The 27800-nt window shown below is 47.2% G+C and overlaps 11 protein-coding genes across 11 annotated transcripts; 5 read left to right on the top strand and 6 right to left on the bottom strand.

Annotated features, from left to right (window-relative positions):
* Nucleotides 1-417: 417 nt before the first annotated feature.
* Nucleotides 418-1922, bottom strand: FIESC28_07804 (uncharacterized protein; the record flags this gene model as incomplete). The annotated part of the gene is made up of 2 exons (XM_031161944.1): nucleotides 418-1337; nucleotides 1391-1922. 2 exons carry the CDS (start codon nucleotides 1920-1922, stop codon nucleotides 418-420), a joined length of 1452 nt encoding a protein of 483 aa, XP_031014060.1.
* A 1672-nt stretch (nucleotides 1923-3594) lies between these two features.
* FIESC28_07803 (uncharacterized protein) lies at nucleotides 3595-5232 on the bottom strand (the record flags this gene model as incomplete). Its single annotated transcript, XM_031161943.1, has 3 exons — nucleotides 3595-3866; nucleotides 3919-4271; nucleotides 4322-5232. The coding sequence occupies 3 exons, from the start codon at nucleotides 5230-5232 to the stop codon at nucleotides 3595-3597; spliced, it is 1536 nt and encodes a 511-aa protein (XP_031014059.1).
* Nucleotides 5233-6428: 1196 nt separating this feature from the next.
* On the bottom strand, nucleotides 6429-7864 carry FIESC28_07802 (uncharacterized protein; the record flags this gene model as incomplete). The annotated part of the gene is made up of 5 exons (XM_031161942.1): nucleotides 6429-6804; nucleotides 6854-6949; nucleotides 7009-7459; nucleotides 7516-7549; nucleotides 7637-7864. 5 exons carry the CDS (start codon nucleotides 7862-7864, stop codon nucleotides 6429-6431), a joined length of 1185 nt encoding a protein of 394 aa, XP_031014058.1.
* An 874-nt stretch (nucleotides 7865-8738) lies between these two features.
* Nucleotides 8739-10252, top strand: FIESC28_07801 (uncharacterized protein; the record flags this gene model as incomplete). The annotated part of the gene is made up of 2 exons (XM_031161941.1): nucleotides 8739-9691; nucleotides 9745-10252. The coding sequence occupies 2 exons, from the start codon at nucleotides 8739-8741 to the stop codon at nucleotides 10250-10252; spliced, it is 1461 nt and encodes a 486-aa protein (XP_031014057.1).
* A 169-nt stretch (nucleotides 10253-10421) lies between these two features.
* FIESC28_07800 (uncharacterized protein) lies at nucleotides 10422-11900 on the bottom strand (the record flags this gene model as incomplete). The annotated part of the gene is made up of 5 exons (XM_031161940.1): nucleotides 10422-10512; nucleotides 10564-10659; nucleotides 10711-11255; nucleotides 11310-11521; nucleotides 11567-11900. 5 exons carry the CDS (start codon nucleotides 11898-11900, stop codon nucleotides 10422-10424), a joined length of 1278 nt encoding a protein of 425 aa, XP_031014056.1.
* A 1921-nt stretch (nucleotides 11901-13821) lies between these two features.
* On the top strand, nucleotides 13822-17107 carry FIESC28_07799 (uncharacterized protein; the record flags this gene model as incomplete). Its single annotated transcript, XM_031161939.1, has 2 exons — nucleotides 13822-14231; nucleotides 14281-17107. 2 exons carry the CDS (start codon nucleotides 13822-13824, stop codon nucleotides 17105-17107), a joined length of 3237 nt encoding a protein of 1078 aa, XP_031014055.1.
* Nucleotides 17108-17628: 521 nt separating this feature from the next.
* On the top strand, nucleotides 17629-18273 carry FIESC28_07798 (uncharacterized protein; the record flags this gene model as incomplete). The annotated part of the gene is made up of 1 exon (XM_031161938.1): nucleotides 17629-18273. One exon carries the CDS (start codon nucleotides 17629-17631, stop codon nucleotides 18271-18273), a length of 645 nt encoding a protein of 214 aa, XP_031014054.1.
* A 293-nt stretch (nucleotides 18274-18566) lies between these two features.
* Nucleotides 18567-19520, bottom strand: FIESC28_07797 (uncharacterized protein; the record flags this gene model as incomplete). The annotated part of the gene is made up of 1 exon (XM_031161937.1): nucleotides 18567-19520. One exon carries the CDS (start codon nucleotides 19518-19520, stop codon nucleotides 18567-18569), a length of 954 nt encoding a protein of 317 aa, XP_031014053.1.
* Nucleotides 19521-20801: 1281 nt separating this feature from the next.
* FIESC28_07796 (uncharacterized protein) lies at nucleotides 20802-23234 on the bottom strand (the record flags this gene model as incomplete). The annotated part of the gene is made up of 2 exons (XM_031161936.1): nucleotides 20802-22609; nucleotides 22694-23234. 2 exons carry the CDS (start codon nucleotides 23232-23234, stop codon nucleotides 20802-20804), a joined length of 2349 nt encoding a protein of 782 aa, XP_031014052.1.
* Nucleotides 23235-24120: 886 nt separating this feature from the next.
* FIESC28_07795 (uncharacterized protein) lies at nucleotides 24121-25839 on the top strand (the record flags this gene model as incomplete). Its single annotated transcript, XM_031161935.1, has 1 exon — nucleotides 24121-25839. One exon carries the CDS (start codon nucleotides 24121-24123, stop codon nucleotides 25837-25839), a length of 1719 nt encoding a protein of 572 aa, XP_031014051.1.
* A 528-nt stretch (nucleotides 25840-26367) lies between these two features.
* Nucleotides 26368-27711, top strand: FIESC28_07794 (uncharacterized protein; the record flags this gene model as incomplete). Its single annotated transcript, XM_031161934.1, has 1 exon — nucleotides 26368-27711. One exon carries the CDS (start codon nucleotides 26368-26370, stop codon nucleotides 27709-27711), a length of 1344 nt encoding a protein of 447 aa, XP_031014050.1.
* Between the last annotated feature and the right edge of the window lie 89 nt (nucleotides 27712-27800).

The raw sequence follows: 27800 nt of genomic DNA, 5'->3' as shown, positions 1-27800 counted from the left end.
ATTAAACTCGCGGACATTGACAACCTGATCCCGTGGGAATGAATGAGCGTGATGTAGTATTCTACTACCAGCTAGGCGTCTACCGATCTATCTAACAAACGAGTGAATTCTACCTATTAACAAAAGAATGTGTTCCTTATCTTATTCAATCTTTATTTCAATCTGTCTCCCTCCCATCCTGTTTCAACCAAATATTCCAAACAAGTGTTTAACGAATGTTGAGAAGGTAATGATACCTGGTTCACTTCCGAGGAAGCACCCCAGCAAAAGTCAGTTGATGCATCCGCCCTCATATGCATGACCGACTCGACAATTGATCACCGGACCAATTGCGACCACGTCGGCACCCCTGAATCCAAAAGATGTCGCGCGCATGACATTTCAGTTCATCGCACTCATCTTCAATAAAGAACGCTCTTAGTAGACGCTCTTTACGTTCCAGCCAACAGCCATCACCCTCGCAGCGAGGAAACAGGCAAGTGCCAATACATACGACAGTCCATCGAAAACGATAAGAGCTGTCCAGCCTGTTTCACCATTACCTCCAGCCTCGAGAAGAGCACCGGCGATGGGCAGACTGCTGAGAGTTCCGAAGCTAGCGACCATGAAGGCCGTGGAAATGAAGCGTCCATAGTCGCGCGGGTCGCAGAGTTGACCGACACAAACAGGTGTCAATCCAAGGTTCGAGCCAGAGGCGAAACCAAAGACAACGGCGAAGGCGATGATCATACCCTGGGAATCACCAGCTGGCAACCACAGGGCGAAAGCTGAGATGATGCACAGCCCAAGAGTAAGAAGAATGACGTTGAAGCGGCCAATCTTGTCGGCTAGGAAGCCAGGAAGGAAACGACCGAGTAATGAGCCAGCATTGAGGATCGAAATTAGAGTGTAAGAGCTATTGGCGTCGCCAGAGTATCTCCCCGCATAAGACACGATGTAGGTCAACGGCACGAAGAGACCCCATTCCATAAAGAAGATCCCTAACGCAGCGAACGTGAACTTGAGGTCTTTGAAGATGGTAAGATCTGGCCAGACAGAAGTCACTTTGTTCTGTCGAGGGAGACGCGACCGCATAAAGAGGGTAGCCGGGACGGTAAGACCCAGAATGATGAACCCGAGGATGCGGGTTGTCCATGCAAACCCAATGGTAGGGAGTAGCTTCTGTAGGACAATTGGAAAAATGATACCACCGATTGATCCGGCGGTCATTGCGCAACCTGTTGCGAGACCGCGACGGACATCGAACCAGTGGGCGATGGATGCATAGGAGGGTGAGTTGAGGAGAGCTCCTCCTAGACCACCGACGACTGAGTACGATAGGAGGATCTGATAGAACTCTGTACACAATGATTAGAGGTTGTAATAAGCCACGACGAATTGAACGACTCACCCTCGGAAACACTGAGGATAAATAAACTGGCAGAGATAAGTAAACCACCAGTAAGAACAATAAGTCTGGGACCATATTTGTCAAAAACAGGCCCGACCTGAATGCCCACGATAAAAACGACAAACAAGTACAGACTAAAGATCCATCCAATCTGAGAAGACGAATAGGCTCGGAGTTGATTCTCAGAAAAGTACGATTCAAACACAGCAGCAGTATTAATGAGTCCGTAGACGGAAAACATTCCGCAAAAGGACCCAAAGACTACAAGCCATGCTTGGAGACCGCCCTCAGGAAACTCAAGATCGGGCTCATGATGATTGTCGGTCGGAGTGTCGCTAGTGGAGGAAGATTCGATGGCTCCGTACTCGAGGCCGGGCTGCTGCTCCGGGGCCGTTACCGGGGCCGAAGACTTTTCGGGATCTCCACGCGGAGAAGGGGAAGGGTTAAAACTGATAGACTCGTCCTGCGCAGGGCAAGATCCGTGCTGGTTTTTTAGGCAGCTGTCCTCTGCATTGTGTTCGTTGTAGGTCATGTGGTAACTAACAAAAACCTTCTATGATCACAAAACGAGATTTTTACAATGGCAAGTAAATTCACATGGAGTATGACTTGAGAGAGAAGGAAGAGTTGATGGGTTCCGCGGAAGAGGAGGGGAATGGCAAGAATTTATGTGCCGGGATGCGTAGCCGATGGAGTTGGCTTGGTTAATAATTGCCATTACAGGACATTACATTGCATTGCATGTTGGACTAGGTTGGGCGCTATCTACAAGTGACTCTTACTCTAACGAAATCTGTTTGCTAGTTCAAGGGCGTAGAGCTGCAGGACTTGGCATTTTACTGTAGGCTATTCGCTTATTACATGTTTGATGACTCAAGGAGACATCAATGATAATCTCTTCTATGACGATGAAATGAATGATCTGATTCACTGACGGATGTCCAGTTACAGTTGCAGTTAGAGCCCGTTTTGCCCCATCTTTGAAGCTTGAGCTAACGTCTGGGGCCGTCGGATGTCCTAGCCGTGATCAATTTAAGATCGGGCTCCGAACGAATCACATCGATTGGATCTTGACATAACATGCACCGATACCCGTTATTGTACTGATCGATATGTGCGAGTCCGATTTGTATCTGATCAATCATTCAGGGGGTTAAGCTTATGTTACATTATCATTCAATGTTTGCTCAAGCTGCATAGGAGAAACTGGCCTCAACTCGTTATAACGCTCACCGGGATGCAGGGTCTTCAGCAATCAACAACGGCCATACACATAAGACTATTGTTTGTCGCTGACGAGTCTCCAATTGAACGGTGTAGGCTATGTTTAGTGAATTATTGTTGGTGTGAGGTTGAATTAACCGTTGCATTGACAGCAAACGTCTACCCTTCCCGTACCACCGGAGACATGCATCCCCTCCCGCCTCAGTTTCAGCCACTCAACTTGACAGACCCTGTCGAGTCTCTTATTGTACATATGCTGTAAGTTTTCATCGAATAACATATGCGCCAATACATGTAAGCATTGGTGATATATAGTCGCAGTGTGAGGCGCCCGCCATCACCATATGCCGTCAGAAGAGATGGCCGACGAGAGCATAAGAGACGAAATAATCTGGTTACTTTAGACTAAGTTTAGCCACCAGTTAGGCTACTTTATTTCTGTAGCCTAAGCCTTAGAGGTTGTTTCTCCTATTCCCCACCTGTATGCGTACCTGCATATAGCAAATAAATTCTTATCCTGGCATGGAAGTAGGGATGAACGATGTTCACGATTGGTATGAGTTAGGCTATAGTAATATCTCTGAATGAGACGCATATGATTTGTCTACAAGTGGATTACATATGCCGTTGTCAAGTTGAAACACCAAGAATAGAGACCCAATAGGTTCACAAGAACATCGATACCTGAGGGCGAGAACTCCTCATAACTTTTAGTGAAACACCAACATACACTCTCACGCCATATGTAAGCCTCTCAAACTCATGCTCACTGTACTTACTTGTGGATCTACAAAGTCATAATCGGAGAACCTACCGTGGCTGCTAATGGTCTAACCGATGGGTATGTGTGTAAAGGTTTGGAGACCAAATAATACAAAACCCCCTCTGCCCCTCCTCGTATTCTATTCAATAACTATACTGGCCAAACTGTATACAAACAAAGCGCCATAATTGTCCTAAGTGATAGACAAACTAAACCTTCAAAGACCATTGCTCTTGCATGAGAACACGCCAGACACCTGTCCAGCTTCAAACTGGTCTATGATACCCTGAACACTGACATACGTTCCCAAAGTGAGGTACAGAACGCCAGTCAACATGATGATGACGTTAAGAGCTACAGATAGGTAGTCAAGCACAGGCTGTCTTGTCCTTCCCACTTTCTTATCAGCATTTCGCATGCGAAAGTAGGCCAGCGCCCAAAAGATGAAGCCAAACCAGCAGTTGAACAAGGATGACATGACCGATAACACTGCAATGCTTGTGAGTAGTGTTCAGAACCAAGCCCGAGGGTAATGACTTACATGATGAGAAGAAAGGAATGACCTCGGCGATAAGGAATGAGGCAGCCCAGCTAAGAAATAGAATGAAACCCCACCAGGCCCAACCCTTGATGGTGTGAGAAGTGAGATGTACGGAGTCTTTGAACATGCGAAAGAAGATGAACCTGCCTGTCACGCTGGCGTAAAGGCATCCTACAAAGATAATGGTAGGAATCATGAAGGAGTACGAGACCTTCTTGTACAGATCGCCGAGAACTCCAAAAGCTGGCGTGACCATGTACTGATCGCCTGTGTAAGCGTAGATGACAGCGCCGACAACGCTGAAGGTAACGATCTCGGCACAAGTGCAAGCCCACAACGCCTTAGGGAAATCCCTACAGAATTGTTAGCAATGTTGAATTTGTCAATTGACACTTCAACTTACCGGGGATCACGCATCTCAGCGATAAAGCTGGGAATGGTAGTTTGGCCGATGAACGTGTAGCTCATGTTCATGAAAGCTGACATGCCCGTGACGAGAGTGGTGCTGCTTGGCGTCCATATAGAGATAATGGGCTCTCCTTTGTTAGGATAACCAGCAGGTGTACCTTGGACGCCCGCGAAGACTGTTGCTAGAATAACCGACGTGAATGTGAACACGGTCGACGCAAAGGCTAGCTTTGACAACATGCTAAAGGTGCGTGGGAGCGATCCGATCCAGCTGATGGCGGTCACTACTACGGCGAAAATAACGGTTCTGCAGCCTTTGATGTTGTCGGCCTCGGTCATGGTGTTTAAGTAGATTGCGCCAACCAACACGTGGAGAGCTTGAATGAAGGTATTGTTGAGGACGAACATGGCTGCCGTCCACCACCAAGCCCATTTCCCGTTCCACCAGATCATCTGTCCAATATCGCAAACATCGCGGACCTCGGGGTGTCGCAGACAGAACTCCCACAGAATAAGACTCGTATACAAGACCAGACCAGCGACGACAGCTGTCAGGATCAATCCAGGAACAAGGCCAAGAAGACTGTAGGACCAAGGAAAGCTCATGATAGAGAGCACAATGTACTCGCTAAAGAGAAGGCCGGCCGTCTTTTGCCAAGAACATGTCCTGTATTGGATGGCATTTCCCGCTTCGGAAGCTACCTGCTTGTCGTGCAAGTCTGCGGCTGAGGTGCTGTCTGTTTCGGAGAGAAGGTTGGATGCCAAGTGCTCGGCGAGGGGTTCGACGCGGGGACCAATAGTGACTCTGGAACCTCCAAAAGCTGATGCGAGCCAAGGCGATCTACTCGTGGTTCCTGAGCTTGGCGTGCGTTCAGCTTCATCAAGGGTGGAGGTTTTGAACTCCATGGCGACTCTGAAAATGATACTGCGCGGGCGAAATGATGCAGATGCGCAGGGGATCGGATAAAATATGTAGGGTGGTGCTAGAAGATGCAAATGAAGAGAAAATCAAGAAAAGAAATTGATGGGAGTCGATCACATATAGCGAAATGGCAGTCACGAAAGTACCTCAACATGGGAAGGAGTGGCCGGATGTACCTGCCTACCTGATGCTACCTCTAGTCCAAGTCTAATTGAGTCAATTCCAAGGTAGCGGAGGGGAAGGAACGGTAGTACTTTTGTAGACTGCACGAACTCCCCGAGAGCCTGCATGAGGAGGCGTCAAGGCGTCGAGTTCCATGGCAAATCAAAGCTGAGACGATCAATCAACTGCGGAGACTTGGTTATGGATCATGACATGCTCAAAAGGTTCAACCATGTTATCATCAAGTCCTAAGACGATCCCTACGACTGCAGATCGAAATGGAGTCGTTCAATCACGCAATGCGGCAACCCTCACTCTCCATTGATGGTTATAGAAGAGGGTGTGGTCTAGCCTAATGCACTTTGGGTTTTAAGCTTACTCCATAAGCTTGTTTTTCTTGCTCTTCAGCTTCTACTGGTCGCTCAACGGAAATAATATGCAATACCCGGCGCCGCCGAACGCCCGACATATGAGCGACTTCGCTGTATACTTGCGTCACTGTTCTAGACATGACATAGGTACTGCATTTAGTAGATGAGTGTTAATGAAAGGATACCGGAGAGGGGGATCGGCGATAAAAGAATTGTCCTGTAAGGCTTGGGCCAAAGTAGACTGAGTGCTGGTCTAAAATATGTAGCACAAAGTGACCAAATTGATTCGTCTTGCTTTCGGCGGTCAATTCTTCTGATCCTCTGACGAGAGAGCAGCAGGCTTTAGTTGATTGTGGTAGAAGTACGCGACAGTAGTTGTCAAGGGGAGGCGCTTAGCCAATCGGGGTATTATAGAAGCCTTAGTAATTTGGCAGAGGCGTTTATTGGGCGCAATACAATGCCTCTTATCTACCGGTCGTTAGGCGAGCCTGAGAGACGAAATAATTTGATCAACTTATGCGTGCTTCGACTAGTAGTTAGTTGGCTTTATTTAAGTAGCCTAAGCCTTAGAGAATAATTCTTCTGGCGGCCACCTAGCCGGCCTATTGCAGATAAAGACTATACGATCAATCGCCGTTCATCGTATACTATGAGTATGAGACCGTTGTGGTCCTAGTCTGAACAATTGCTTTTTCTGAACCGGAATCGCCCTGACTTTGCCCCGAGTTCCGGCGCATAAGGTTGTGCACCCCTTCACTCTTATCTATACGCATACTAGAGCCTTCAGCCTTAGAGACGGTTTGTAACGGATACATGGGATCTTCATCAAATCGTTCGTAGTGACCGTGTCGGAGTCTCCCATTCGTAGGTATCGCCCCAATAGTTGGTGGTGCATTTGGATCCGATAAGCCATTATCTGATCGTATGCGCAAGGTGCCTAGGATTCGGGGAGCTATACGTTTGAGGAAGGGTTTAAATGTCGTCAGGCTAGCGCATATTATCGAGAGGTTGGCCTCAGCAAAGCTGTCATAGTAAGCAATTAGACATGGCTACCAAGACAGACAATACTTACATCCAAAGCAGGACAGGTCCTCCGCCCCAAGATTGGTCTTCATTGCCCATGGAGTTGATCAATGTGATAAGTCTCATGATGGATGTGAAAATAGTACTGTTTAGGTCTCAGTCAGCTTGTTCCTTGCTCAGGCTCAGGACAGGAGGGGAACTCACACTCCACCGATGCAGAAGAAACACAGCAACCCAACCTTCTGTCTCCAAGAGATCTTGAGAGGCACCACTACTGGTATAGGGATCGCAAGGACCATAGCATCAGTAATAGCGCCTAGGATAGCAGTAGCCTGATACACTGCAGGTCTGTCAATGCACTTGGCATCAGTAATAGTGATATCCCAGCCCGATCGTACCGGTCGGCATGGAAAGATCGTGACAAATGTTATCGCAACTGAAGAGCCGACTACAACGAATCCTGTGATCCAAATGAGCATTTGGAACCACTTCAGTGGCGCGAGTCGACGGTAGACAAGTACAAGGGCAAGTTTGGCACCGCATTGGACGGGGTTATAAAGGATAGGGAGCAGGTACAAAGCGCGTGCAAAAAGGGCGAACTTTGTGATTGGCATTTCCCATCCATGGGTTCCCATTACTCCCCGAGTGAAGTCACCTGTATAGTGTTTGTCATTAGGTAGTGATTGTAATAGGAGGGGATCTCGCACTTACGTATGATCAACGTTTGTAGTACCACAGAGAATACCTAGACGTACCAATTAGTGAGTGCAAATATTTCACCAGGAAAGACGCATATAGGCGATACCTAAGCAGGCTACTGATATTAGCAGACCGCCGAAAAGATATGGGCGTTGGACTGAGCATCTTCAATCCGGAACTTCCTTTGTAAGAAGCCTTTCACATAGACTCTCTGCAATATGAATGCAAGACTCAGGAAATTACCGATGCCATAAAGCCAGTACGCTTCAGTGACACTGTTTCGCTGCGGGTTCTCGAAGTTTACTTTGTAACCGTCAGGTGGTGGGATAGCGACTGGAACGCCATCAACGACAGCAGCCATAGTAACTTCCAGCTCACGAGCCTAAGGAAGAATAGAATAGAAGATACAGTTTGCGCTGGTTGAAGTTCACGAGGAACGGTATAAGTTATCGTTTGCACAGACAAATCTCCTAGGGGTATTCCTTGTATTACTATGTATGGAAGTCCGGCATCTCCCACAGGGTTGACCAAGAATGCTTCAGTCACTCATAGATTCAAGTTTCGTCGAGTGCTTGGTAGTAGGATCTATATCCTGAGATATGGTGGTACTCAAGTACCTTTGTTAAAACAGGGTTGATGCATTAGGTTCATACAGTTGGCTCGAGGCGAAGAAGACAAGGAACCGATACGGCGTGACAACGAATGAGAAGAAGGCGACAAGACAAGAAAATATGATATCACAAAAGTCAATGTTACAGATCCTGGCTGGAGGAATATTCAACAGGACGCTAAGGATAAGCGAGCCTTGAATGAACAACCCGATAGTTCTCAGGGAGAGTATACGTTAATTAACAAAGGAACAATCGAAGAAGAGAATTCTTCCAGAAACTAGACCTCAATTGCTTTCTTCGTGAGATCGATTCCTGGTTATTTTGGAAGGGAATAAGGAATTAGAAGACCTAACTATCAAGTTGTGAGAGAACATGCAAGGGCTGTATGCATGTTGGTTGACAAATGCAACCTCTTGGCCCTGCAAGAAAGAGGCAGAATCAATTGGCGAATAGACCATCACCAAAAATTCCAGGGTCCTGGGTCTTGATCCCATGGGGGAACAGCAAGACCCCGAGACGGAAGAAGAGCTAAGTTCCATACCGGCACCGAAACGACGTTATCTATGTGCATGGCTGCTGAATTGAGTATCTCGCCCCTATCATCTTTTACATTGTCTCTCAAACATGACTCTCCTTACCCATCAAGCGTCAACGTCAACTTACCAGGCCAAATGCCTCGTGGCAGCTGGTATTGAGGCTCGTATCCTCGTACCAACTGATGCCGAATATAAAGCTCGTCAAGAGTCCTACTGGTCCAACAGCGCCAAGGTCGAGCCCGCTTGCATCGTCCAGCCTCGAACCCCCAAGGAAGTTGCTGCTGTCGTCAAGACTCTTGTGGCTGCTGGTCAGAAGTTCGCTATTCGCAGCGGCGGCCATACAAACTGGGCTGGCTCTAACAACATCGAGGGAGGAGTCACTGTTGATCTTGTTCACTTGAACCATGTCTCTTTTGACGCCTCCAATGAGACAGTCGATATTGGTCCAGGTTGTAAATGGCGAGATGTTTACTCTCAATTGAGCAAGCATGGCCGTGCTGTCGCCGGAGGCCGTGAAGGCAACGTTGGTGTTGCCGGTCTACTCTTAGGAGGCGGCAATGCCTTCTTCACAGCACGACAAGGTTTTGGATGTGACAACGTTGTGTCATATCAACTCGTTCTCGCCAGTGGTGAGATCGTCACTGCGGACGAGAACACCAAAACGGACTTATTCCGAGTTCTCAAAGGCGGCTCTAACAACTTTGGCATCGTGACAAACTTCACCATGAAAGCTATCAAAGTTGACCGTGTATGGGGTGGCATGACACTCTTCCCCAAACAAGTCATTCCTCAGGCTATTGATGCTCTCTTCGAGTTCACAGATAATGTGCCCAATGACATCCATAGCAACCTCGTTACTATTATTGGTCATATGCCCGAGCTCAAAGACATCGGTATCGCCACTCTGTATGCTAATATGGAGGGTATTGAGAAGCCTGCAGCATATGAGAAGTGGCTCGCTCTGCCTGAGATTACTAATAGTGTCAAGAACACTACTATCTCCGCAATGGCCTTTGAGTACAATATCCCTGCTAACTACTAGTGAGCCATCCCACTTCTTGCTACCTTTCGACTGTGTTAACCTGCTGATATAGTGATACTTGGTTTACATGCTGTTTCAAAAATGATACCCGAATCCTCACCAAAGCCTCAGACTTACACGACAAACTCGTCGAGGAATTGAAAGAGTTTATCCCTGATGGAAATTTCGTTACTCAATGTTTATTCCAACCACTGCCTGCTCTCTTCGGTCAGCGCTGCGTCGAAGCTGGTGGTAATGTGATGGGTGTCGAGCGCCAGAAGGACAACAGCATATTGTTCCTTGCTGTCGCAATGGTCAAGACCGCCGAACAAGAAGCCTTTGCAAGGCCAAAGGTGCAGGCTTGGATCCAGGAAGTGCAAGACTTTGCAGCGACTATCGAGGGAGGAAACCTTGAGTGGACGTATCTTAACTATGCGGACAAGAGCCAGGATCCCCTTGGCAGTTATGGGGCGGAGAATATTAGGAAAATGGAGGAAGCGGCGACTAAGTATGATCCTGATCAGGTTTTTCAAAAGCTGGTCCCTGGAGGTTTCAAGATTTCTGATGTGAAAGATAAATGAGCATCTTATGATGAATATAAACTAGAGATATATGTCCTTACTATCATAAAATCAGAGGTCCGGACGATCTTCAACAGATCACCAAGTTTAAATGTGTGAAGACCTTGGTAGATATATGCTCTCTTTAACTTTATTATGGGTAGCTCTCTTCGTATCCAACATTGCAACATCATCTACTGGTATCTACTACATAGCGACCAGCGATATTTCCTTCAATCATCATATCATAAACCTTCTGAAGCTCTGATAGACCAACAATCCTGAAATACAGAGTCAGTCATCTGTGGTGTACTTATTATAAGTTAACTTACTTATATGGCGCTTTGATAAGTCCCTGTCTGTAAAACTCGATGGCTTCGGCGGTATCTTGTCTGTTGCCGACATAACTACCTTTGATATTGATTTCTCTATATCATTCTTTGTCAGTTTGCATCCAACAGACACGGTATCACACTTACCGAACAACAGTGTCAAACACGGGGGCCTTGACAAAAGCATTGGCTGGCAATCCCACACAAACGATGGTTCCCTTACTCTTGACATACTGACTCGCCTGTTGGAAAGGCTTCTCACTCGCCGCTAGAAGCAGAACCCCGTCAGGTCCTAAGCCCCCAGTGGAGTTCTTGATCTCTCCAACGATATCTGTAGAAGTTTTGAAATCGACAAAAGTATCAGCGCCAAGCTCAGTACAGACCTTGCGCTTCTCCTCGCCGCCGTCGAGAGCTGTTACACGCAACCCCATAGCCTTAGCGTACTGGATCGCAAAAACACCAAGGCCTCCGCCTGCACCTGCAATAACTACGCTCTGTCCTGGACGAACACCAGAGGACTTGAGAGCTTTGTAAACAGTTAGGCCAGCACATAGGATAGGCGCTACACCAGCGAGGTCGCAGTCCTTGGGGATACGCGCTACATGCGCTGCCTTGCCAACGGCATACTGCTGGAATGAGCCATCGACTGTGTAACCAGATAATGAAGCGTGAGAACAAAGCGATTCGTTGGACTGACGACATTGTTCACAGCTCATACACGAGCCATGAAGCCACTTGAGACCTACATGGTCGCCAATCTCAACGTCTTTCACGAGTTCTCCTCTTGCAACTACCACACCAGCACCTTCGTGGCCTCCGACCAGAGGCATCTTGGGAGCGAGTGGCCAATCACCATTTACAGCGTGAAGGTCTGTATGGCAAACTCCGCTGTACCTGACGTTGATGAGAACTTCATCTGATGCTGGTGTAGGAACTGGGATCTTCTTGTATTGGACAGCTTATTGGTTAGCTCTATCTGTCAAAAGCTGAAGAGCTCACTTACCTCCTCCAGTATTTTCTAGAACTTGTGCCCATTGCTCAGTAGGAATGGTTGGGCTGGCTGTTGTTGCGTATGCAGCATTCTTGCTCAGGCTGGTGGTATAGAAGTTTGTGGTGATATTGCTGGCGCTAGCACGACTATTCGGCTTGTGACGAGGGCATGCCTGAGCCCCAGAAGTTGCACAGCCTGCACAAAGAGTTCTTTGGGTAGTTGAAAAGGTTCGACGATTTGCCTGAATTGTTGCTGTTGCTGAGCGTGCAACAAGTACTGTGTTTCGGGTGGCTGATCTCCCTGATCGGAGGACTTGAGTTCGCAACATATTGCTTAACGACAACATGCCGATTGTCTTGAGTTAGGTTTTAGTGACTGGGGTATATGGTAATTCACATGCATTCAATTGTATGAGTCAATGCTCGCTAGACTAGCGACTTCGCTTCATCTTATAACACAAAATCCTCCATCAGCCCATTCTGATATTGCTATGGTGCCACGTCCAAAGAGTCAATTGACGTCAATCAGATCATATCACATCAGTCAAACTCTAAACCTTGGAGCGGAAATGCGAATAATCGAAACGTAAATTGTACGTTGAGCCGCGCTTGAATGTACCTTTATCCGCGGAGATGCGGCAAAGCCAGCTGACCCCGTGGGGTCAATAGCCTTTTTTCACCCTGGTTGATTTGGTCTCGTGTTTCCTTCCAACCGTAAAGTTATCTTATAAATCTCCGCAGTGGGATCATGAGTAATTCCCATAAGGAAGTGAGCTGATTCGGACTTTGATGGGTTTCAGTTCCATCACTGAGCCGCAAGCAGACTTCCGCCCCCAAAGAGCTTTTTGGTAAGAATTTTGGCTGTAAGCAGAAGGTGACATATCTGTTAATCCCAATTTGCTCCAAATGGTGTGGGGAATATCTCCTGTTACCATCGGCGTCTGGCGGCTGTACAGTTTCGTTCTTGTGCAGTACATCAAGAGGCAAAGCAATTATCCTCTTCACCCGCACCAATATCGACAACTCCAAACTGGTGATTGACGTCATGAGAGGTATTAAACCCTTTTGAAAGAAGCAATACCTTCGAAATGGATTGTCAGCGTCGCAATCGCATAGAGACGTACATGCAAAGATCCAGAAGCGAGATGACGATGTCTGGAGTTCAAGTTCCTCCAACCCACTATGGAGCCTCCCACGTGTCCGGACTTCGGAACTCATAAGGACCTGCAGTAGTAGAAAGTGCGTTTGCCAGTTGATTTCCAGAATGGAAGTATGATTCCGAGTCGAATTGAGGGAGGATTCAACACCCCACTAAACATCAGCAGATTTGGGATATACGTCACGCGAGGCTGTTGGCTCAACCAACAAGACTCGTGGAGTTTTTAATTCAAGTTCCGAGGATCGGAGATGTGTTCTCTTTGCATTTCCGGTGATTTTGGATCGTGTTGATGTCACCTATCTCTATGCATAACACTGAGTGAGAACGCCTTTTCTACAATAATGAATTTCTATACAGTAAAACACCAAAAGACGTCACAAGCCATCGAGACATACGGATATGGTTATGCCACAGAAAGGGATAGTATGTAGCAAGTACAAGCTAACGTCTGAGTGACATATGGTGACTGAAGTATTGGGGAGTTGGGTGAGATAGTTCGAATGGATTCTAAAACACCTGTCCCAAGTTTCGAGGATAATTCGAATATGCCCTTCAGTATACATAGCGTTCTTAAAAGCATCAGTGCTATTCTAGGAATTTCTAAAAAACGAAACACGACGAGACATCGTATTCAATGATTTATTCGTAGCGTTAAGTGGGGAGGTTATTTTTGTAAAGATGGTCTCGTTTACATTCCAAGTATGGGATAACAGGTATATATATATATATATATATATAGACATACAATATGACGTCAAAAATCCTAGGCAGAAGTCATTCTCTATTTCGTCTCTTGTTGTTAAATGCTGGCATGAAAACGCCTTGTCCAGGTAGACGTGGCGCAGCTACCAAAGTACCCCGTCAACTGTCTTAATAAAATATCCTGCCGTTTCTATTGGTTAGACTGACATAAAAATAGCAGTCTAACTAAGCCTCCAATGCACTTACACACAGGCCAGGCCGCCAGGACGTGCCTTCCTCGACACGTCTGGTGAATCCTACACATGCGTCATCTTTTTGTTTCTTTTTTTTGTTTCTCATGAACACAGAACGAGGATGAACTCAGATCTCGAAAACATCACCCTCCATCTCACTTCTGTCAAGACGCCATGAACGCAGCAGCCGACGTAACGGATGCCGCTTCTCGGCTCGCCGAATTCGCCGACGAAGCTATCCATTTCTTCCAGAAACTCTTTTCTCATGAAGAGTCCGCTTTAAGACGAGTCAAAGAACTGGGGGCTTTATCGAAGCTAGCAAAAGAGGTTCATCTGAAGCCTTCAACTAACGACGATGACAGTCCAGAAGAGCTTGAATTTATGGAACAAATGTTACTTCATTGTTCTGAGATTATAAGAGACATCTTGGCTGAGTTTAATTGGAACAATAATGACCGCGATCTCGTTCTGAATGAGTCTGGGCTGTTGAGTTTATATGATGATCTGAATGGAAATAGAGCCAGCGGCCTCTTTGAAGATCTAGAACGAGAACAAATGTGCCTTACAGCTTTCCGAGAGTCAGAGTGAGTAACAAGAGAAAATTGCTAGTTGGATGAGCTAACGATTCGAAAGATTCAAAACACTCTCTAGAGTGCCTAACGCCTCTCCACTTCGCCTGAAATATTCCAACTCTATTAGCGAACGCGAGAAAGAGCTTTTGCACTATTTGTTCGTCACAGACCCACGGCAAGACCTGGCATCACTTGAACTGGTAAAGGGCAATATTCTTGAAGGAACTTGCTCCTGGATCACTGAACAGCTTGAGTTTCGTTATTGGCTACTATTTCCCAGCAAGTTTAAAGGTCTTATCATTGAAGGAAGCGAAGGTACAGGCAAGACCATGCTCGCCATCTATCTCGCCAAGCAATTGGAGCGGCTGTACAAACGCATGCCTGACAACACAGTTATCTACTTCTTCTGTAACCAAGGCGACATCTTCAAAAGCTCTGCAACAACCGTTCTTCGTGGACTTATATGGCAACTGGGCAAATTAAAACCAGAACTCTTATGTCACGCGCTGAAAAAAGTTGAAGCTCATGGTAGTGAGCGAGTGGTTATGGCAAGGGGTTCTTTTGGAACCATGTGGCAGATTTTCGTGGCAATGATCCGAGATCCGTCGGCAGACAACATCACTTGCATTCTCGATGGAATCGATGAGTGTGATACATCATCGGTCAAAGCTCTGTCAGACCGATTTTCTGACTTGCTGACCATGCGAACAAGCCCTCAGAACTTCAAATTGCTCTTAACTTCTCTCTTGATACCCCCCGCCATGAAATTCAAAGACGCCTTTTCGAGCTTGTCTCTGAATTCTGAATTACAAGAGAACATTACCAAAGACGTCGAGCTCTATATAGAGACGAACGTCAAGAGGATTGCACAAGATAAGAGCTGGCACCAAGAACTTCAAAATCAGGCCATGGAGGCCTTCGGCACAAGACCTAATCAGTCATTTCACTGGGCGACATTGGTGATTCTCGACCTTGAATACGAAGCTCAAGCTCACATACCGATGTACCTCAAGTTCTTAACCAATAGCACCGACACAATCTACCACAGAACGCTACAGTATTGCCCATTCAAATACAGAGAACGGACACGGCTATTACTCATCTGGGTATTTCTTGCATTCAATCCCCTCTCTCTTGAAGAACTGAACATCTTGATGGGCGATCAAATCTCAGCCCCAGATACTGGACTTGAGAATCTCAGGACATGCGTAAAATTCTGCAGAGCTTTTCTCTTTATCAGGCCGGAGATCAGGAAGTCTGGCCTGGGATATGAGACTGTGGAGACGGTTCACTTATCTCAACGCTCACTCAAGAATTTCCCAACTCGATACGTCACGGGCGAAAATTCTGGTCCAGGAATCTTTCGAATATTTCCCGAAAAGGATCATGAGCGTGTTGCGTCTCGGTGTTTGGATGTGATGGAGGAGTTACTTCCCGCCTGGTCAAAAGGAATAGCAGACGAAAAATGCAATTTAGTACTCCCCTATGCGACACGATTCTGGTTTCGACATCTAAGAGAATGCCCCCAAAAGCTTCAAGATGAAAAACTAGCATCAAGGGCAATGTCTTTTTTGACGCAGGGTCATGTCAACCGAGGACTCTGGTTCACGTACCTTTCCGACCTCAGAGATGCACAAGAACACATAAAGGCTCCGTGGACTGCAATCAAACACGGTCATCACTTTCCCACTATCAACGGACTCGGAGTGATCACTGATATCATCCTTTGCGAAGAACCGAAGGATTTTACCTCGGCAGATAAGCTCAACGCTTTACAACTAGCTTCACTGCTTGGCATGACGCCAATTGTTCGCAAGATTATCGATACAATAAGCTTATTGAGGTACTTGAGACAAACCAATATTCGGTCTTCGCTCTACGGTTTCTTTTATACACAACCCAGGGGCGAGGCTCGTCTGATAGGCACGCGGAGAGGCTGTCCACTGTTAGCCACGGCAGAACTTGTGGCGATGAACCCTCTCGAACTAGCTGTTATCGAAGGCCACAAGGATGTCGTGGCTCTTCTGCTGGAGCGTCGCCCTCATTCTAGCTTACGGCCTGATTCGATCTTTGCCTTAGAGACTGCCATCAGTCGATGCGATAAGAATATTGTCAAGTTGCTGATAGGAGCTGGAGCCCCGAAGATAAGATCTCCTAGGGGTTTAGAAGGGCCTATCAGTACCGCGATCGCGAACGATCGTCCAGACGTGGTTCAGTTTCTCTGTCGCTCTGATAATACTATTTGGGCGCAGAAAACCTCAAAGCGAGATGAAGCCACGCATGCTTTGCTACATCTTTCTAACGACGCCACACCATATCCATACGATGGGTCCAGGTTCGAGCAACATGTAACCATTTTAGTTCGAGCAGGCGCATCCCCGGACGGTATCGCATCATATAATGAAAGTCTAGGGTTAAGGAAGTGGAAGCATGGAGTGTTACAGTTCCTACATACTCATGGAATCACTTTCCAAGCCCTGGGCCCGTTTCCAAGCGGTAAAACACCTCTGATGCTAGCCATTTCCTCAATGCATCTGAGTTGGCCTGATGTTGACCCAAAAGACATAATACAGCCCCTTTTGGATTCTGGTGCGTCCGTTAATCAGACCGATCGTCGAGGTTGGACTGCTTTACATTATGTTGCCAACGAGATTACTCTGGGAAGGGCGAGGAGAGAATGGGAAGAGATGGATGATGGGGAAGAGTACAAGTTATATCAGATCGCTGGACTTCTAATCGCGGCTGGTGTTGATCAGGATGTGAAAGACAAGCAAGGTCGAAAGGCAGTTGATATCCTCGGAGTTGTGGGTGCACCGGTTTGGAAGCGTGATTTTACGAAGCCAGAGGGCTCGAGGATTAGATCTACAAGAAGGATGTCTCTGGAATAGATATTTAGACTTGGAGCATATACACCAAACCTATAATGTTTAATTCATAATACTTTACTTGTTACAACCAGTCTTAGGACAATATCAACCAAACATCCACCTAAACAAGAAAGGAGAATCATTTCCGTATTTCGTCATCGACATCAGAAGAAAACCACAAAGATAAGAGACTAACAAAAGTGACGATGTCGATCTGTATTTCCTGTCAGCCCCAATCCGCTAATGCAAGGCCCCAGCCGTTGATTCGTCTTTTGATTTTAGCGTCTCAGGGGTAAACATGCTTGTTTCTTTTCGCATTTATCGTGATCAACAAGAAACAAGAAATAAAAGTGTTAGCTGCAGCGCCAATTTCAATAGTTTGTGCTTAGTTTGGTGCTAGACATTCTGGTCTAACCAACACCTTGTTTTTGTACAGACAATGTCTGTGCACTGATCTCTATATATCTAGAAGCAAAGTACTGGGTTTTTGTTATTTGATTGGAATCATCCTACCACTCGTTTCTAACAATTCATTCGTTAAAATGGTTTCGTCAAGACTCTTTGCTGGCTTCGTTGCCCTTGCTTCCATTCACGCTGCCAACGCTGGAGCATGCCGTCCCAGGCCCAGCTCTACAATCGTTTATGGGACAGATACCACTCTCACAACTGCTGAGACCTCATTCCAAACTTCTATTGAGGCTGAGACATCCGCCACCACTCTTGACGAGACAACCACTCTTGAAGAAACCACGACCGCTGAGACCCCGTTCCAAACTTCATTCGAGACTGAAACATCCGCTATTACTGCCGACGAGACTACTACTCTTGAAACCACGGCCGCATTTACAACAGCCGAGACCTCAATTGAGACATCTTTCGTGACAGAGGATGACTTGACCACCACTCTCGAGACCACCCAAAACCTCGACTTTACCACCGATATCACCTCTTTCATCACTCTCACCGCTGATCCAACCACCACTGAGGCTCCTTCCACTACTTCTCGTGCCCCGGTCCCCGCCGATATCTTTCCCTGCATGTCGGATTCGGAATGCGAGGGTAAGATGGTTGAGGTTTGTGACAGAAGTCGGTGCGGATGCGTCGACGGCTTCTGCGGGGTTCTGCAAGTCTCTGTTAGCCTCCCAATCATTGGGGACTCTATGACCCTTCCAGTCATCGGAAACTAAGTTCCATCCCCATTCATATCACGGAGCTATGGGCCTCATGTTCATCACATGGAAGATACCACGAAACAAACCTCATATAATGTACCTACCCGATTAATGATCTTATATATAATAAAAGCCTCCGGGCTATCTTCCAAATACCAACAAGAGATACTCTCCAAGATACAGCCTACATGTTCATATCATGTGAATTGCATCATCCTTGATGTTAACAGAGCCTCTACGAACAGCACGATAAAGCTATAGTATTTAAAAGACTATTTATTCGTAATTAAAGATAAACTTAACATAACTTATTCCCTTGGAAATATATCCTTATACTGCAACAAAGCCTCCTTGTAGGGCTTGGGCTTCCTTCCCGTCAACTTCTCAACACTATCTGTCGTCTTCGCCATGAATCCCCTCGCTACCATCTCACCACAGCATAAAAGATCACCAATGCAAAGCTTCATGGGCAATTTGGAAAAATCACCAAAGAAGTCAGTCGGCAGTCCGTGATCCAACCACCAAGTCTTGAGTTCTTCGTCAGGCATATCGACAATCTCTCCCTTGTAGCCAGTCTGCTCGCACATCCATTTGAAAATTTCTTCGTTGGTGACAGCTTCTGGGCCACTGACTTCATAGACAGTATTCGGCTCTCCTCGACCGAGAAGCAGAGCTGCTAGGACGTTGCCGCAGTCTTCTCGTGCGACATATGCACCGGCTTGGCCGTGGGTGTTGACTAACCAGCGATCACCGCAAAACTTCCACGACTGAGCGAACAGAGTTGGGATGTTGTCTGCATAGAGATAGTTGCGCTGGATGTTCCACTGCAATCCAGAAGCGTAGATAATCTTCTCGATAAAATGGTGATCCCGAGGAAGAAAAGGAATATCCTCCTCATTCTCAGCCTCGATACCAGCCCCAACGAAGGAGGTGTAGCAGACTCTCTTGACACCGCATTCTTTCGCAGCATCAACGACAGTCTGAGCCTGACGGCGTCGACCTTCACCAAAGAGCCATGTTGAAATCAGTGAGACGGCTTCAGCACCTTGGAAGACTGCCTTGAGGCTTTCGATATCGTCGTACGTAGCGGTGACGATTTTTGCACCTTTGTCGGTCCATGATTTTCGAAGATCGGCAGGGATGGCCTCTTCTTTGTAGGTGGTGAAAACGAGTTCATCATCAGGCTTGGCAACCTCCAAGGCGAAGCTAGCAGCGATTCGGCCAAGGTTGCCGTCTGCACCTGTGAGAACGAATTTTGGCATTTTGATTTGTGATAGATGGAATTGATATCAGCGAGTGAGAGAATACTATGGAGTATGGTTTGGACTCCTGGGTCTGTTACACTTGTGCTATTTATACGCTCCTCCGATGCCTTGACCGCATTATCATGGCCTGACCCATATCGCGAGACTTCCCTGTCTCACCGGGCGATCCGTGTCTCAATGGAGTCGTGTAATTCCGAGATTTGCCGGTCACATCAGATCTGGACCCAGAGCGGCGGTAATCCCGCCGCTAGTAGTCGCTAGGGATAGCATCAGATCATGTTTATCAACGACATTCGACTCAGTCTCATGTTACAGAGGCAAAGGTCTGCCATGGTGCTACTATTTTCGTCACCAGGCCAGAAGGATTTGCAGTTTAGAAAAGCTAGACAGAAATCAAACTTTTGAAAGGTGGTTCATTGTGACGTATCTGGCATATCATCCCACGATAGGTAGTCAGGGACCAGGGTGGAATAGACTCATCCTTGTGCGGAAAGCCTCAGCTGCTGTGCAGCTTTCGATATGCGTTATTGCCCGATTGACCATTTTCCCTTCATTGGCCGTACAAGAGCTGTTTATGATATCTCATATGTACATGACTGGCCCTTGAAGAACCACTATCCTCAGCCCTAGGAATCAGGTCATATCTCCATCAGATGGAGAGACGGCGTCGAATGATGGTACCAAATTGCAGCCTCCCTTGGCATCAAACAGCCTAAAAGCCCTCCGGTATGGTGTAGTGGCTAACATTTCGCGCTCTCATAACCTGAGAGATCAGTACCGCGGAGCCCAGGGTTCGATTCCCTGTACCGGAGTTCCCTATTTTTGCCCTGCTGGCTATCTCTCAAGAGATTGTAGCTTTTTACTACCATGAATAGAAAGATGGAACGAATGTATTGCTTTTTGTTGCAATGTCCTTTTAGTTAGATGCTGGCTAAGGCGCCTTTCGCTGAGTGTATGTTCGTTGAAAGTGAGTAAAAGGATTTATCTTCACCAGTGACTCTTTATTCCTCAAATAACTAGCTGGCATAAACGGAGTCAAAAGTTAATAAAACCATATTGTGATTATTATTCTGCTCTCAGATATCTCTTGTCATACATACTGTGACGCAGTACAAAAATCAAAGACTGGAGTTGCCCCTGTGCAATAAAGGTGATCATCCTGGCTATATGGTTGGAAGATGCATGTCGGAAATGTATATTCTTTGCTAGATTCAAGCATCTACATATATGTCTAAAGTTCATTCAACGGATCTGCTATTCAATTTCTCGATGCCAAGTCTAAATGATGTACATCTCCATCTCCTTCGAGTCTCGTTCGTGGTTCCATCCGCCAACAAGATAATTCGTGATATATCCTACTCGCTGATAAACATTTCCAAACTCCCGAACCTCCTTAGGTAGTCTAGGCTGTAAAAGCCCGTCCTTCATTGCCTTCTTCTTCTCTTCCTCGTCTAGTTTGTTAAACTCCTCTTCATCCGGCTTATTCAACTCTTCCTCATCTACCTTCACCAATACTAACGCACAATCATCATCCCAGGCGTTTCGCGTCGTGTAACTTGAGCAAAGCCTCAGACACAACAAGTCTTTAGTCTTCAGATTTCGTAGACGGAACAAACTGTCCGGTCTTTCGAATGGTTTCCTGATAGAACTTCCTTGCTTTTCTAACCAAGCATTATCTCCGTCGAGGGTGAATGTCATCGGCATAGCGCGACCTGTGATAAATATATAACCAGATTTTACCTTTCCGAACTGGTTTTCCCCTTTGACGATACAGTTTGTGCGATTGAAGTCGACCTTAACAAAGAATTCGTCATACTCGAAGCTGTGTAATCCCCATGTGACACCGCGATGGACACTAAGCCAACTCCAGCTTGGTGCAATATACTTATACTCGTCACCAGTATCTTTCTCGTCTGGCATCCAGCGCAGACTATTGAGTAAATCTCCCTCCCAAAGACCAGCAAGATATCTCTTAGTCAAGTTGCCGGACCATTCCGTAGCCAGTCCTGCAACAGCGGGGAGACCATCAGTCCGAAACGTGATATTCTTCTGAGAATATTGAACAATTAAATCACGCCAAAGCTCATGGTGTTCTTGGAACTCCTTGGACTCGCCTTGAAGAGGTTTAGACGGCCTGAAAGAAGACCCTCTGTAGCTATTGGTGCCTTTTATGTACTTGTGGCCTGTCTTGATAATTCGACGTGCTGGAACGAGGGGGTCGTCTTCATGCTCTTCAAGTGCCCCGCACTCACAGTCCATGGCTGAGAGACAGTCAAATATCATCTCGCTCTTGGTGTAGTGGAGGATCCTTGTGGCTAACAGTCTCTCTTGAAAGCACCAAGCACGCGTCAACAGAGGGTGGTCTTGGATATCGGACACCCTGGTTCCAGTGATGGGATTGGAAGAACCTTTGGCCACGTTCCGATCCGTATTCCATCCAAACGCAGAATGTTGAGATATCTTGCGGCCATAAATATCAAACGGCTTCCCATCAGGGAATGTACCTGACACAGTGACATAGGGCTCACGGGGAAACAGGCAACCTCCAGATCCATCGACTGATCCAGTAGCCGACAAAACGAGCTCCGCGCCGTTGTAGATGGATGCCATCTTAGCAGCCTCTATTTCCCAGTCTTGGCTATCATCTTGGACAATACAAAGAGAGTCTATCCAGACATATCGTATACCAAGTTCTCGTGAAATGACAATCGCATCCTGAAAGGTTTTCGCGAAGCGAGTGAAAGGGATGTTTTTCTTCCACTGTTCAAGAGTGGCCTTCTCTGACTTCAAATGCTGGGTTCTACCCCAACAGTGAGACAGCGCGATATACGGCTCGGTGATCTGCTCCTTGGAGTCATCATGGACGAAGATGTGAATCCCATCATTTGACTCGGGCCCAATATCGACTACTCGCTTTGGTAGCCTTGGCTTGGAGGCAGCCTCTGCTTCAGAGCAGATAGTATGCTTCTCTTTGCATGTTCGAATCCAATGCCTCGCTCTATCAAAAGATGAACGAGAACTAGGGTCGGGCTCAATATGCCCCGCATGTCCGCCAATTTCAGCGTCAAGACTCCAATCTGGTCGTTCTAGATTCATACAAGAGCCGATGGTAGGCCATGGACAAGGAGAACCTGATTGATGGTCAGCCTTTGCTCTTTGATCTCACTTACTGGTCCTATTACCGGGTAGTGTGTATATTTCGTAGGTCTCGATAGGAACACCTTCGGAGCTATCAGCGCCAGAAGAAAACATATCGAAATCATCTTCTGGCGGACTTCCACGAACTAGTCTGGCCCTTAAGACATTCCCTTTGCAGAACACTATTTCTAGCCAAAGTTCAGGATCACTGCAGTCCAGCTTCCCTCGATTTAGCTTTGTCAGAATGCCCTGAAGCAGAGAACAGGAAACACAGCCTTCCATCGCCGATCCAGGGACATCAGGAAGATAAACTTTGATCTCCCAAGAGGCATAGTCAATACGGCCCTGTCCGGCCCAAGTGGGCTCTTCATCAAGGTTACCGGCCTCAGCAGCTCTGAGAGAATTTCTAGTGCCGGCATTTTCGTGCATAGCTATTCCAGCCAAAGGCAGAGCGGATGAAGCGGATCCTGGATAGAGATTCCAGCATACACGGCATAGCTTGGGATCTTTCCTGATCTCATCATCTGTATCGCCTATCGGATAAGGTGGACTTTTGAGGTCTAATGAAGCCATACTCGTTTAACCCCGCACTAGAGGTCTCGCAAGCACAATAAGGTCCGAAGTTGGGAGGAATCTAGAGAAATTTGAATCGTAATGTGTAATCAGGGAGGAGAAGATATGAAACCAGGCTGAGGCCATACAAGAGCTGAGGAACATAGAGTAAGCCATGGGGCTGTTTCGGCCCCCACCATCATGTGATACCCTGGTCATTCTTACCAGGGATTCACTTCGGTCTCACGCCGGGTTGTTAAAGCCGCTGATTCTCTACAACAATCCGGCAGTAGGTTTGTATGGATACTACGGCAATTAGCGAGTGGTACAGTTCTTTTATTAGTTAGAGAGCAATTTACTGATAGCTATTTCCATGATAGCATCAGTTTCCTAGGCAAGTGTGGAGAATATCCGTTGACGTTATTTTTAAGCAGTAGTCTTTACTTTGAGTAAAACAGTCTAGATGACTCTGGGTAAAGATAATTGGAAGCAAAGTTGGCATCAGAAATATGTTTCATCTCACTCTTCCAAGACACCATTGATATTTATGTTAAAGGATAGAGGTGGTACTCAGTTTGAAGTCCCAAGTCTCAGAGAAACAAAGTGCACTATACAATTTACAAGATAATGGACTAAGTCGCAGCCGTACAATGTCATGTTGGAGTTGAGGGGTGCACGTGACTGTCTCATTGACCTTTGCGCATCTCCGCATTGGGTGGGGAAAACCTAGAGCCCCACCAAGATTTTTCCATCTCAAGCTTCTTTTGGAGGGGCAAAAGATCGATTAACGAACTCCATGTCGGTTTGACGCACAAGCCCAGCAATTCCATAACCACTGCAAACGGCTGTCACGACTGCCAAACGCCACAGTTATTAGAACCCGTCAATCGAAGTAATAACATTCATCATGGCGACCGCCACCATGACAGTGACGGCTGTGCCGACCAAGAAGAAGCCCGACATGGCTCCCGAGAGCGAGCGTTTCCTACGATGTTGCGCCGACGTTGCGAATGCCCTCATCGAAGATCACGAAGCCTCCAAGGCTGGCCGTACCACACGCGACATTAACCTCAACTCGCTGCGAAACAAGCTCGCCAAGAAGCATAAGCTCATGAACATCCCACCTTTGACCGCTATCATCGCCTCCATTCCCGAGCACTACAAGAAGTACATCCTGCCAAAGCTCATCGCCAAGCCTATTCGAACGTCTTCTGGTATTGCTGTTGTTGCCGTCATGTGCAAGCCCCATCGATGCCCTCATATCGCTTATACCGGAAACATCTGCGTTTATTGTCCTGGAGGACCTGACTCCGATTTCGAGTACAGTACACAGTCATACACCGGCTACGAACCTACTTCGATGCGAGCCATTCGTGCGCGATACGATCCATTTGAGCAAGCCCGTGGACGAGTCGATCAGCTCAAGTCCCTCGGTCACTCTGTCGACAAGGTCGAATACATCATCATGGGAGGAACTTTCATGTCTCTGTCTGAGCAATACCGAGAGGAATTCATTGCGCAGCTTCACAATGCCCTCAGCGGCTACCAAACGACCAACGTCGACGAGGCCGTGGAGGCTGGTGAGATGAGTAATGTCAAGTGTGTCGGTATCACCATTGAAACCCGACCCGATTACTGTCTGCAGCCTCATCTTTCCGACATGTTGCGATACGGCTGCACTCGACTTGAAGTCGGTGTACAGTCTTTGTACGAAGATGTTGCACGAGATTCCAACCGAGGACACACGGTCGCCGCGGTCGCAGAGACCTTTTGTCTTGCGAAGGACGCTGGTTACAAGGTTGTCAGCCACATGATGCCTGATTTGCCAAACGTCGGTATGGAGCGTGATATCGATCAGTTCAGAGAGTATTTCGAGAACCCTGCCTTCAGAACCGACGGTCTGAAGATCTACCCCACACTAGTCATTCGAGGTACAGGTCTGTACGAATTGTGGCGAACAGGACGATACCAGAACTACACTCCCAACGGACTGATCGATCTTATCGCGAGAATTATGGCTTTGATCCCTCCTTGGACCCGTATTTACCGTGTTCAGCGTGATATTCCCATGCCTCTGGTTACATCCGGTGTCGAGAATGGTAACCTGCGTGAGTTGGCTTTGGCTCGAATGAAGGACTTTGGAACAACTTGCCGAGATGTGCGAACACGAGAGGTTGGCGTCAATGAGATCAAGAACAAGATCCGACCTAACCAAATTGAACTGGTGCGAAGAGATTACGTCGCCAACGGCGGTTGGGAGACTTTCCTCGCCTATGAAGATCCCAAGCAGGATATTCTCGTTGCGCTACTTCGTCTGCGAAAGTGTACCGAGAAGTACACCTACCGTGAGGAACTCACAGGCCAGCCCACGAGTATGGTTCGAGAGCTTCACGTCTACGGTACTGCCGTCCCTGTTCATGCTCGTGATCCCCGCAAGTTCCAACACCAGGGTTTCGGTACCTTGCTGATGGAGGAGGCCGAGAGGATCGCACTCGAGGAGCATGGCAGTGACAAGATCAGCGTTATCTCTGGTGTTGGAGTGAGGAGCTACTACAAGAAGCTGGGTTTTTGGTTGGATGGACCGTATATGAGCAAGTGGTTGGATGGCCGCGAGCAACCCGAATAAATGACAGCTTCAGGGTAACGAATAGCATGAATGGCATTGGGAATACCTCATGGTTGGGGGCTTTTGCATTTATAGACGGCGTACATTGGATGGGAATGAAAAGTTACGACGATTTTACACATGGTGTCTATGTTTGCCTAAAGCTTGTGATGATTGTGAATTATTTGGCGGGAGCGTAATTTCAGGTTGTTTACTGTAGAATATGACGTATGTCTCTCCATCTAACTTCATGAGAAGTCAAGATGATGTCCCTTTCTTCAGGCTGTTCCTTTTTCCCGAGCGTCCAGATCGTTTCGCAACGATTTGCCTTATCCATGTTCAAGGAAGTCTTACAACTTCAGGTCACCTGGACCATCCAGGAGGATGCCTTAGATCTCGGGACGGGAGGGATGACCGTCATCTGCAGCACCCGATTGGTCAACGACGCTTAGTCACCCACTTCTAACCTCAGCAAGCCCAATCTATCTCATCCTCACAGGCTGCCTCTCGTGCTTAACTCCTTCTTAGAACCATGACTCTCTCAACGCCATGAAACCTCGTCAACATGACGTCCCGGATTATGGAACCGGCATCCTTCCGGTAATACCTCCAGACGCATCTTTACCGGACCGTGATCCACGCAGCAATGCTGCTACCGCCGCTTCAGCAGCTGGTGCACGCGCTTTGAGTACCCAACTCATTGCCTTTTACTTCCGTGCACCGGCAAAGGCTTTCTTCAGAACGCGAGTGGATTATCTTGCGTATGCGAGAATTATTCATCAGACGCAGACGAAGCTATTGATGAAAGCTGCCGCAAACGACGCTTCTGCTTCGGCACTGACTACCTTCCTTCGTCAAAGTTGGTTATTATTAAGAAGTACGACACCTGGAGTTTTGACGTCAGCTATCAAGCATCAAGGATGGGGAATTGTGCCAAATCAGATTCTGCCGCCTCTTATTGCGAATGTCGGTGTTGGAGCAGTCTTGTACACGAGTTACCTCCAGATTTTAGGACAACTTCATGAAGAGAGCGGCCAAGCACGGACAAGAGTGTATCCACCACCTCACCCAACGCATACCTTCACAGCTGGTCTACTCGCTGGTGGTCTTCAAAGTGTTTTAGCAGCACCTTTAGATGCCCTTCAGGCACGGTATGACCACACAGATCTTATGCCGAACGACGGCAGTGGCAAGCCCAGGAGTATGTGGAAATTTGGCTGGGAGAAACTTCGAGAAATCGGCCTCAGAGGAATTTTCGCAGGATGGGGCTTGTCTCTTGCGAAGGATAGTCTTGGAAGCGCCATTTTCTTCAGTACATTCGAATACGTCAAGGCACAGGGTTACTACCGCTTCGTTACATGGTACTATGGTGGTCTGGCACAGGATATTGTTGATGTGTTAGCCATGAAACGCCCGACGCACCGCCATCGTGAAGAAGAAGGCATCAGGCTCATCCGACCACATTACGCCCTGGAACCCATGTTTCTTCTTCTCGGCGGCTTGAGTGCTTCATTCACTCAGCAGATTCTCCTCCATCCTTTGACGCATTTCCAAGTCAAGCACTGGGACCACCTCGAAGACCTTGATGCGAAAGCTTCCAAACTGCGTGCTTCCCAAGTAGCAAATCCCGAAAAGCCACATCGACGATGGAGGATGCTGCGTGCCTACTACCGCGCTTATCAGGAATCTCTCGCTGTTTGCAGAGGCGAAGCAGCAGCAGAAGGGTTGAGTCTCACGAAATGGCTTTATCGCGGATTCTGGTGGAATGCGATTCGTCAAGTACCCAGCACCAGTGCAGGCTTGATCATTTTTGAATTGATCAGGCGCAAGTACGGACTTGGACAAGGAGAGGTGAGAATCACAAAGGATGGGTATGACATTCTACTTCACTAAGGGCAGGCCTGGTGTGACGGCGTTGGTGCTGTATGATAGACATTCTCCTCTATTTGGGCTTATATATATAGATAGGCTGGGTACATAGA

Source organism: Fusarium coffeatum (genome assembly GCF_003316985.1).
Source record: "Fusarium coffeatum strain FIESC_28 chromosome Unknown BRIP53273_contig_174, whole genome shotgun sequence".
Taxonomy (NCBI): domain Eukaryota; kingdom Fungi; phylum Ascomycota; class Sordariomycetes; order Hypocreales; family Nectriaceae; genus Fusarium; species Fusarium coffeatum.
This window is presented reverse-complemented; position numbering and strand designations above follow the sequence as displayed.